General features: G+C 43.2%; 1 protein-coding gene across 1 annotated transcript in view; it reads left to right on the plus strand.

Annotated features, from left to right (window-relative positions):
* The first annotated feature begins 8,968 nt into the window (after nt 1-8,968).
* GRM1 (glutamate metabotropic receptor 1) overlaps nt 8,969-12,148 on the plus strand; it is a 442,426-nt gene continuing 439,246 nt past the window's right edge. Inside the window, exon 1 of the mRNA XM_040350871.1 lies at nt 8,969-9,918. Coding sequence (XP_040206805.1) covers nt 9,219-9,918 — 700 coding nt within the window. The 5' untranslated portion in view covers nt 8,969-9,218. The remainder of the gene's footprint in view (nt 9,919-12,148) is intronic.

Consider the following 12,148-nt stretch of genomic DNA (forward strand, 5'->3'; position numbering starts at 1 on the left):
AAGTCTCTTTATACTTTTAGTGATCTATTTATACTGCCTGAAGGCAGTACTTCAGTTAAATACCACATTATGGTGACTAGATGGTGCTGACAGCCTGACAATAAAAGGAAATACATATGAAAATCAGAGGGGAAGCACTGATGGTTTTAACATCCAATCCTGTAGAAGCAAAGTTTTTTTGTTTTCTTCCTTGCTTGTCCACTTGTAGTGCAAAGTGGATTTGCCTTTAGTAAATGGACCCCAAAGTCCAAGATCCCTAATAATTTGGGGTGTACACAGCAAAATGCTAGAGTGCAATTTACATAATGGGAAACTATTTAGATTGATCTGTGTCCCCAAGAAAAGATATTAGTAAGGTTTTACCCTCACTTCCTGTTTGGCTATGTGACAGGAAGTGAATAAATTTGAATTAGAAAGGGTGAAGACACCACACAAATGTTGTCACTATCAGGGGGGCAGACATCCCCAAAAAATGAGCAGATGATACTTATTTGCAAATTAATATTTTTTATTTAACATTGGGTGGTGTTTGTGGGGGGCCCCTAACACACACATTCATACATATTAGCAACGCTGTATCTTGGCCTATTGGCATGGTTATATTTTCTTAGTCCTCTCAATAAAATTATCAGAAATTTGTGCTTAAAGTAGAACTATAATCAACACTTTTTTTCTTTCATTTTGGAGGGAGGGAGGGTTATAGCCCCTGTCAGTTTATTTTGGACCATCCCTGTCCAATTGGGGAGATTTGCCTTCACTTCCTGCCCCATAGCCAAACAGGAAGTGAGAGAAAAACTATGCAAATTAAGAGAATCCAGTGCCCCCCCCTCCAGAACTAGTGTGTGCCCCCCCCTGAAAATTTCTGGGCGTGTCCGAAAAAACAGGGTGTGGCCTTGACAGGAAGGGGTGGGTCATTTTTCTATTAGGAGGTGCAGAAGTTTAGTCAGGCCTAGGGCAGCACAAAACCTAAATATACTACTGCATATTAGGGCTTATTTAGACAGGATCCGATTTTCAGCATGTTTTTAAATTGTGGGAGGAAACCCACACAGGCACAGGGAGAACATGCAAACTCCAGGCAGATGGTGTCATGGGCGGGATTCGAACCAGCGACCCTTTTTGCTGCTAGGTGAAAGTACTATCCACTACACCACTGTGCTGAACGAACATGATCGCGGCTGAAAGGATGAGATCAGTGTTTTTTTTCCAATCTCATGCTTTCCAGCCTGGAGGATAGATGTGGGGTCTTATTGACCCCGCCTCTCTCCATAAAGAGGACCTGTCACACACTAGTCCTATTACAAGGGACGTTTACATTCCTTGTAATAGGAATAAAAGTGATCCAAAATAAAAAAAAGGGACAAAAAAGTGCAAAAAGATAAATATTATGTAAAAAAAAAAATTAAAACGCCCCTGTCCCTAGTAGCTCGCACTCAGAAGCGAACACACATGTAAGTCCCGCCCACATATGTAAACACCATTCAAACCACACATGTGAGGTATTGACGCGTGCGTTAGAGCGAGAGAACTAATTCTAGCCCTAGAACCTCCTCTGTAACTCTGAACTAATAACCTGTAAAAAAAATCAAGCATCGCCTATGGATATTTTTAAGTCCCGAAGTTTGGCGCCATTCCATGAGTGTGTGCAATATTAAAGCGTGACAAGTTAGGTATCTATTTACTCGATGTAACATCATCTTTCACATTTTCCCTAAAAATTGGGCTAACTTTACTGTTTTGTTATTTTTTATTTCATGAAACCGTTTTTTTTTTGGGACAAAAAAAAGGCGTTAGAAATTTTTTTGCGCAAATACGGTTGGAAATACAATAAAAAATGACCGCCACTTTATTCCCTAGGGTGTCTGCTAAAAAAAATATATATAATGTTTGGGGTCCTGAGTAATTTCACAGGAACAAAATATAATTTTTACATGAAGGAGAGAAGTGCCAGAATAGGCGTGGTATGAAAGTGGTTAAAGTGAAATAATAAAAGTGAAATATTCCTTTAAATTTCATACAGGGGGGAGGGGGGTATAACATGCCTGTGAGGCGCATTTTTCCCGTGCTTAGAATTGTCCCTGTACAAGATGTCATTTCTGAAGTGAAAAAATAAGTAATTTAAAAGTACTCATGGCTATAAAGAATACAGTCATTGCTCATTAAAACTAAAAAAAAACGTGGGGGTCCCCCCAAATTCAATTACCAGGCCCTTCAGGTCTGGTATGGATATTAAGGGGAACCCTGCCATCCAAAAACAAAAAAAATTACGTGGGGGTCCCCCCAAATATCCATACCAGGCCCTTCAGGTCTGGTATGGATTTTAAGGGGAATTCCACCCCAAATTTACAAAAGAAATGGCGTGGAGTCCCCCCAAAAATCCACACCAGACCCTTATACGAGCACGTTAACCTGGCCGGCCGCAGAAAAGAGGGGGGGACAGAGTGGGCCCCCCCTCTCCTGAACCGTACCAGGCCACATGCCCTCAACATGGGGAGGATGTCCCCATGTTGATGAGGACAAGGGCCTTATCCCCACAACCCTTGCCCAGTGGTTGTGGGGGTCTACGGGCGGGGGGCTTTTCAGAATTTGGAAGACCCTTTTAACAAAGGGGACCCCCAGATCCCAGCCCCCCCTGTATGAAATGGTAATGGGGTACATTGTACCTCTACCATTTCACCAAAAAAAGTGTCAAAAGTGTTAAAAATGACAGTAGCCGTTTTTTGACAAATCTTTTATTAACATCTTCTTTCCGCGGTTCTTCTTCTTCTTTTCTTCTTTCATTCAGGTTTCTCCTCCATCTTCCTCTGCTTCTTTCTTGGGACTTCTCGTCCGCATCTTGACCGGCGTCTTCTTCCATCTTCTTCTCCTTCCGTCGGCCTTCTCGTCCACATCTTCTTGTTCTTCTGGACGCCTCGCTTGAAATTGAAGTCCCCGCCGTGTGCCGCTCCTATGACCCGCCCCCCTCTGACGCCACAGGTAAACTCATATGAAAGTTTGCGTGTGGTATATGTGTGTCAGAGGGGGCGGGGTCACATGAGCGTCACACGGCGGGAACTTCAATTGGAAGCTCGTCCGCATAGTGCGGCGGCTTGTTCTTCTCCGGACAGCGCACTTGAAATTGAATTGACATCCTCCCCATGTTGAGGGCATGTGGCCTGGTTCAGTTCAGGAGAGGGGGGGCGCACTCTGTCCCCCCTCTTTTCTGCAGCTGGCCAGGTTAACGTGCTCGGATAAGGGTCTGGTGTGGATTTTTAGGGGGGACTCCACGCCATTTTTTTTTAAATTTGGGGCGGAGTTCCCCTTAAAATCCACACCAGACCTGAAGGGTCTGGTATGGATATTTGGGGGGAACCTCACGTCATTTTTTTTTTACGGCGGGGTTCCCCTTAATATCCATTCCAGACCTGAAGGGCCTGGTAATTGAAATTGGGGGGACCCCCACAGATTTTTTTATTTTTTATGAATGAATCCTTTTAGAATTGCCGGGAGCCGACGATTAATTATTGCCGCGAGTGAATTTTAAATGTCTTTTTTTCCTTCTGAATGTCATTTTGTGCAGGGACAGTTCTAAGTGCGGGAAACATGCGCTATTTCACATGCTGACTTTACACCCCCCCCCCCCCAGGTATGAAATTTAAAGGAATATTTCACTTTTATTGTTTCACTTTAAGCATTATTAAATTCACTGCTCCTGAAAAAACGGGCGTTTAAAAAAAAAAAAACATTGATACATGGGGGGCAGTGTTTGGGGACTCAGGTCCCCAAACACTTTTTAGGACAAAACTTGCATATTAGCCTTTAAAATGAACACTTTTGATTTCTCCCATAGACTTCTATAGGGAGTTTGTCGGCGGCTTTACATATTAATTGCAATGCGCCGGCTGCTACGCTGGTTTATGCGCCTAATTAAGGATTCACCCGGAGTACTAATTAAGCCATGAACCAGCGCAGCGCACTGATAATAGTAAATCAGCCCCAGTGTGTCTATTGATAGGTGAGCATATATAACACATAGGTTTATGAAAAATAACAAAATGTATTAAATAGTAATACAATGACATAATCATAAAATAATTTTATACCCTCATTGAATGCTAGTTACAGAATTACTAGACAGTACTGATGCTGAACACCAACATGTTTCACAATTAAGCGTCATCAGGGCACCGCATCCGTCTACCTTTGCATCTAGTCTGTGGGACTTTGAAGAGACTGCATATGACGCCACGTGAGCACCAAACAGCACTGATCAGTTCTCAGAGGTCATACACCCGGTGGGAGCCAGACCCATCCGGTTGCTGTGGAGCTGTTGGACCTTGCTAAAGCTCATAGAGCATGTTGGGGTCAGAATCTTCTGTTTTAATAACTGTGATCCCACATGATTGATTTGCATGTATGAGTATAGGGCTTCAGGCAGATGGAAAAATGAAGCCAATAGATACGCAACTATAATGGTGCTTGCTGATTTGATAGAAGCGCTGTTGCTGAATATCTCCATATGTGCTGCTTTGCTAATACCTGTTTGGTTGTAGCCCAACGAATGCATATGCAGGCATCAGCAAAGCAGCACATATGGAGATATTCAGCAACAGCGCTTCTATCAAATCAGCGCCATTATAGTTGTATATCCATTGGCTCCATTTTTCCATCTGCCTGAAGCCCTATACTCATACATGCAAATCAATCATGTGGGATCACAGTTATTAAAACAGAAGATTCTGACCCCAACATGCTCTATGAGCTTTAGCAAGGTCCAACAGCTCCACAGCAACCAGATGGGTCTGGCTCCCACCGGGTGTATTACCTCTGAGAACTGATCAGTGCTGTTTGGTGCTCACGCGGCGTCAAATGCAGTCTCTTCAAAGTCCCACAGACTAAATGCAAAGATAGACGGATGCGGCGCCCTGATGACGCTTAATTGTGAAACATGTTGGTGTCCAGCATCAGTACTGTCTAGTAATTTTGTAACTAGCATTCAATGAGGGTCTAAAATGATTGTATGATTATGTCATTTTATTTATATTTAATACATTTTGTATTTTTTCATAAACCTGTGTGTTATATATGCTCACCTATCAATAGACACACTATCTCCATAAGGTCCTATTTATTCTGAGTAGACAAATGCCTGCTCAGTTTGTCCCCTTTTCTTTATTTTAACACTTCAAGGACTGGAGTACTGTGTCTATTCTGAAAATTGTCCAACTACAATCTTTCAAATTAAAAAAACAATATATTTGATTTCATATGATTGCACAATGGAAGTCAGCAGAACTTCATCTCATTTATTAAGCTTAGTAAATATTCCCTAGAAAAGTTAACAGCCTATTTGCCTTTAATAAATCAACCCCAAGTATGCAGCTTCGCTGCAAATCATATTACTATATCTAAACCAGTTAAGAATAGACACACAAAGCCGTCAGCTGCATTATCGCATGACAGTTGAGTTTTTCAAGCTCACACCACCTAAACCGAAGTAGACTAGAGCAGTGTTTCTCAACCTTTTTTTCCGTCAAGGTGTCCTTTAAGTTTTACATAATGCAGCAAAATCCAAACATAGAGGTCACTCAAAGTTAGAGGTGATTTATTCTTCCAAAGGAAAGTTTGCACAATGGTACTGACTAGTATTCCACTGTTTCTCTTCTTCCTCAGTTTCTCCCCCTCACTCAGCTAATGTTATCCTAGTTTTGAGAGAGAAGGGAAGGATATGGACAAACAAAGATGCTATGTAGGCACCTAATGTTCTCTTTATCAATTGAGGACACTGGCAGTTGGAATGTTGGAATGATGCATGATGAAAGCCTGTGGCTCTGTTAACTAAGGCTGCATTCACACCTTGGCGTACTAAATCACGGCGTTTTGTCCCGCGAATTGCGGCGACAAATAGCGGCGGTTTAGACCGCGATTCACGGCGACAAAACGCCGCAATTTAATGCAGCCTTCACCCCCTCTATGGAGATGGTTCACATCTCCTATGCCGAACGCCGAAAGACGCCTTAAAAAAAGGTCCGGGACTTTTTTTCAGGCAACAGGCGGCAGGCGTTCGGCGTATAGATGTGAACCATCTACATAGAGGGCAATGTTACATCATCCCTCTGGCGTGTCGGGGCGGCAGCGGGCGTCACACTACATGCGACAAAACGCCTAGGTGTGAATGGGCTCTAAAAGACAAGCTGACTTGTATAAAATTTTGGAGCAATTTTTAGGCATATTGCCAAGGCACCCCTGAAGATACCTGATGCCTTGTCACCTTGGTTGAAAAAGGCTGGACTATAGAGCACAGAAACCGTTGACAGTTTTAGCTTCATAGATAGGGCACCATGAGCTCACCAATGTTTCTAAACAACAGTTAATTATTTGGGACTTCCTCTGTAGTGGATTATCATTTTAAAGAATAATATTTTCATTTTCAAAATAAGTATTGTAGAAAATGTACATGTAAAAAAATCCTTGCTGCATGCAAATGCTACAAATGGGCAGTACTATACTGCATGCCTTATGTCAAATAAAACTGAATGGCCAATGTTCGTGTGCACATTGCTCTGCACATAACACTGGAAGCTGAGCAAAACTTTGCTGGTTGTGGTGAAATGGTATTGAAGGAAGAGGGCACTAGAGTACAGACAAAATACTATATCCGCATCTTATTGTGTCAGTGCAGTAGCTTGTATTAAGAGAGGAAAGATTTGATCAAGGCAAGAAGAATTCTGTCTCCCTCTCTCATCCAGGTATGTCTTAACTTTGATTCGTTAAGTTAATACTGTAATCAGATTTCTGTAGGCATTATGTGCATTAAGGATAGACTGTAGCTCCATTGATTGCAAGTTTTGGATTACTTAAATCAGTATGACAGGTTTATTATTTCTTTTAGAACACACGTGTATAGGCTAGACATGGGAGTCAATCCCTGTTGAGGATTGATATAATTTGTCACCACTGAGTAGGAGATCTAGTTTTAGCCAATGTCCTGTGTGGAGTGGGCAAGCACTTGCGCCCACAGCAGCAGAAGGAACTGGCGGTTGGAATTGCTTTATGTGTGGGTAGCTAAATCTGTGTGGGTGATTGGTGGCTGTGGGAGAGTGTTATAGTCAGATGGAGATAAGGAAGCAAGAGCTGTGTATATCAGACGGGAGGGGACCAATGTCCTCCTGTACTGGCCAGGTACGTTGTAACTAAGCAGAATGAGGGGCAAGGCAGAGAGAGAGAGGGAGAGGGATAGGAACGCAGCGAGGCTCCTGGCATCAGCGCTGTCTATGGTGCTGAAATCAGTGGGGATCCTGGTATGAGCATTGTCTATATGGTGATGAAACTAATGGGGTGCATGGCATCAGCGCTGTCCAGGGTGCTGAAACCAGCGGGGATGCCGGTATAAGAGCTGTCTATGGTGCTGAAACCAGCGGGGATCCTGGTATACAAGCTGTCTATGGTGCTGAAACCATCGGGGATCCTGGTATAAGAGCTGTCTATGGTGCTGAAACCAGCGGGGATCCTGTTATAAGCGCTGTCTATGGTGCTGAAACCAGCGGGGATCATGGTATAAAAGCTGTCTGTGGTGCTGATACCAGAGGGGATCCTGGTATAAGAGCTATCTATGGTGCTGAAACCAGCGGGGATACTGGTATACAAGCTGTCTATGGTGCTAAACCAGCGGGGATCCTGGTAAAAGCGCTGTCTATGGTGCTAAACCAGCGGGGATCATGGTATAAGAGCTGTCTATAGTGCTAAAACCAGCAGGGATCCTAGTATACAAGCTGTCTATGGTGCTGAAACCAGCGGGGATACTGGTATAAGGGCTGTCTGTGGTGCTGAAACCAGCGGGGATCCTGGTATAAGGGCTGTATATGGTGTTAAAACCAGCGGGGATACTGGTATAAGGGCTGTCCATGGTGCTGAAACCAGCGGGGATACTGGTATAAGGGCTGTCTATGGTGCTGAAACCAGCGGGGATCCTGGTATAAGAGCTGTCCATGGTGCTGAAACCAGCGGGGATCCTGGTATAAGCGCTGTCTATTGTGCTGAAACCAGCGGGGATACTGGTATAAGCGCTGTCTGCGGCATGGCATCAGCGCTATCCTTGGTTGCTAAAAATCAGCGCTATCTTTAGTGTTGAAATCAATGGGGCTCATAGCTCCAGCGCTGTCTATGGTGCTATAACCAGTAGGATGCCCGCTATAAGCGCTGTCTATGGTGCTATAACCAGTAGGATGCCCGCTATAAGCGCTGTCTATGGTGCTAAAACCAGTAGGATGCCCGCTTTAAGCGCTGTCTATGGCACTATAACCACCAGGAAGCTCGCTATAAGCGCTGTCTATGGTCCTATAACCAGCAGGATGCCCGCTATAAGCGCTGTCTATGGTGCTATAACCAGCAGGATGCCCGCTATAAGCGCTGTCTATGGTGCTATAACCAGCAGGATGCCCGCTATAAGCGCTGTGACTGTTTATGGTCAATGTCTATTGCACACCCTATTCTTTTTTTGTTACACTTCATTTCATTTGCAACTACCTATTCTTACAACTTTTCCTTTAGTGCTTTGGTTGCTTTAGTAACCATTACTGTAATGTCGTTAGTTAAATCTTTTCCTGATGAAAAACGTGCATGACCCAGCAGTGAGTGGCATCAGCACGTACCGCACAGCCCCATCTGCATTAACAATCACATTTTATTGGTAGGTCTGCTTATGGCACAATCAATATATGGCATAGGGCTTTACAAAAAAAAAAAATAACTCCATGAAAGTTTCTTTCTGTGGCAGTAGCTTTTATATTCAGAAGCCGTTGTGCATGCACTAGGTCTGACCTTGCCAAAAGGACACGGTAAACAAGTTGCATTTTTTAACATAAATTGGAAAGTGTTGAGGCAAGGCTATTTTCTACCCTGTCCTCCCCCTAGAGCAGAGACATGCCAACCTCTTCTGATGGAAAGTGAAGTTGACATGCAACAAGATGTTGTTTATCCTCCGACCAAGCCATGTGCACATTCCTTACACAGCACAACTATAGTTAAAGTGTAGCTTGTCGCCAGACTAGAACATAAGCACTAACCACCGTGTAACCTTCCGTGTTCACAGGCTACCTTCACCCATGGAAACCCTGCAGTAAGATCGATCTGCTGAATGGAAGGTTAGAGGGGCGGACCCTGGAGACTCTGGACTGAGAGATATTATCGGGAGGACTCGCATTTTTCCAAGCCACTCATTTTCCTTTTACTGGATCTGCATGGCGCCCTTTTGTAAATGCTTGGATTTTTTGCCGGGTCTGATATTGATAGTAGCGTTGGATGTGCTCTGCAGAAAAGGGGCGATTTGGATTGCTGCTACTTCCCCACGATCAGTAGCTCGGATGGATGGAGACATTATCATAGGCGCTTTATTCTCCGTTCACCACCAGCCGACAGCAGAAAGGGTGCCGGATAGAAAGTGTGGGGAGATCAGGGAGCAGTATGGCATCCAGAGGGTAGAAGCCATGTTTTACACCTTGGATCGAATCAACTCGAACCAGAGCTTGCTACCGAACATCACCTTGGGGACAGAAATAAGAGATTCCTGCTGGCATTCCTCTGTTGCCCTGGAGCAAAGTATTGAATTCATACGGGATTCTCTCATCTCAATGAGAGATGACAAAGATGGCATCAGTAAGTGTTTAGATGCCACTCCGACTCCTCAGGGCAGATTAAAAAAGCCCATCGCAGGTGTTATTGGCCCAGGATCTAGTTCAGTGGCCATCCAAGTTCAAAACCTTCTTCAACTTTTTGATATTCCACAGATTGCTTATTCTGCAACAAGTATCGACCTCAGTGATAAAACGCTGTACAAATATTTCCTGAGAGTCGTTCCTTCTGACATCCTACAAGCCAGGGCCATGCTGGACATTGTAAAAAGGTACAACTGGACTTATGTGTCCGCTGTCCACACTGAAGGTAAGACTGAACCTAAGTTGTTCCATCAAAACTTTTACTTTTCATATGAGACATTATTTACTAAAGAGAAATCCACTTTGCACTGCAAGTGCACTTGGAAGTGCAGTCACTGTAGATCCCGAGGGGGACATGCAAGGAGGATAAAAAATCAGCAGAGCTTCCCCTTATTTTAGATCTACCCCTCAGATTTAACCTCCCTGGCGGTATTTCCGAGTCTGACTCGGGGTGAGATTTTTTGGCTACGATCGGTAACCTTGAGTCAGACTCGGGCTCGCCTCGCTGAATCCACAGGCATGGTTTACTTACCTTGTCCCTGGATCCAGCGATGCCACCGCGCTGTGTGAGTGAGCAGGACCTCGCTCGATTCACACAGTGTCCTCCTGTGCCGCTGATCTCCGTTCCCTGCGGCGTTACGACGCACGGGAGCGGAGAACGACGCCAAATTCAAAAACGTAAACAAACACATTACATACAGTATACTGTAATCTTATAGATTACAGTACTGTATGTAAAAAAAACACACCCCCCTTGTCCCTAGTGGTCTGCCCAGTGCCCAACATGTTCTTTTATATAATAAAAACTGTTCTTTCTGCCTGCAAACTGTAGATTGTCCATAGCAACCAAAAGTGTCCCTTTATGTCAAAAATGGTTTTAGAGCAGCTAGAAAACAGCGATAATAAATTATAATCACTTGCAGAATTGTGCAATAGCGATTTGTGGGGAAATTCGTCATAAAAAAATAAAGTAATGACAGCGACAATTCTGCAACTGAGCACATTTCAGTGATTTTGAGTTGATTACATTATTGAATAATTTTTATTATAATTATATTATTATTTGTTATAATTATTTATAATTATTTATTATATTATAATTTATAATTTTGTTTTGGTCAGATTTAAGTGAGTTATTCCTAAGAATTGCAGACCTACAGTATAAAACGCCAAATTTCCTTGCAAATAATGGTACCGCTTTCAGCACCTTTTTTCTGAAAGAATCATACCGCCAGGGAGGTTAAAGCGACTGCACTTCCGAGTGCACTTGTAGTGCAAAGTGGATTAGCCTTTCGTAAATAACCCCCTTTGTATAATTTTTTTTTTTTTTTGTAGGAAAAAAAAAGTGTAGGGGTAATTAAATGTTTACAGCACTAGCACTTTTATTGCATAGTTGCATAGTTTATGGGCCATGCTGGTCTTTGTTTGGTTATTCATCTTGCGGGGAGACGCTGTGCTCACAGCGTCTCTCCGCAGGGATGTAGTCCCAAGCGAGGGGGCAAGCTCGCTTACTAACCCCCAGCCAGAACGGCTCGGATGATGGGGGCAAGCTTACTGAGGAGGAACAGGAATTGAGAAATCAAACAAAGAAAAAACACATTTTGAAGAGAAATCGAAGGAAAAGGTAAGTAAACCAACAATGCACTAGCTTAAAGGAACCTGTTTAGAAAATAAAAAACAAACCTTTACAACCCCTTTAAAGGAGTTGACCATTGCAACATTGCAACCGACTTTAATAAGTGGGCATTAAATTAATATTATGAATTGTCATATGTAAGATACATGCAGAATATATGTGGGGACTTTATTTATTTTCGGTAGACATTGCAGCCTAATGCCCACCCATGGCACCCAACCTACATGACCCACAGCTGATTGCTGGATTATAACATATGATGTATCTTTGCAATATATATTGTATTTTAAAATTGTAATCTCCTCTCACGGATTACAATTTGGATTGGGGCATTAAGGATTTTAGCTGATATGCTTGATACTGGATTGATTTTTTTCCAAGTTTACTCATGTCAAGTGTATCTATAGTGTAATTGTATAATATTAGTATATAGATGATGTTACTATGAATGATTATTCTTTGCATAGTTTTACTAGATATTACCCACTTCTTCCCATTGTTGGTATTGTGACTGTAAATAATAACCAAAATGTTACGTAACACATTATCTGACCTTTTTTTAATCCTAACGCCCCTTTCACACTGGGGCGGGATGTGCGTGGCGGTACAGCGGCACTATTTTTAGCAGCGCTATACTGTCTGAGTTGCCGTGGAATTGCTAACGGTAGCGGTGCGGTATTAACCCCTGTTAACGCCCGAAAAAGGCTTAATACCGCCGGCAATGCATCTCTGCAGAGGCGCATTGCCGGCAGTATTACCCCGGTTTCCCATTGCTTTCAATGGGAAGGAGCGGTGAAGGAGCGGTAAACACACCGCTCCT

This window comes from Rana temporaria, chromosome 4 (genome assembly GCF_905171775.1).
Source record: "Rana temporaria chromosome 4, aRanTem1.1, whole genome shotgun sequence".
In the NCBI taxonomy this organism is placed as follows: Eukaryota; Metazoa; Chordata; class Amphibia; order Anura; family Ranidae; genus Rana; species Rana temporaria.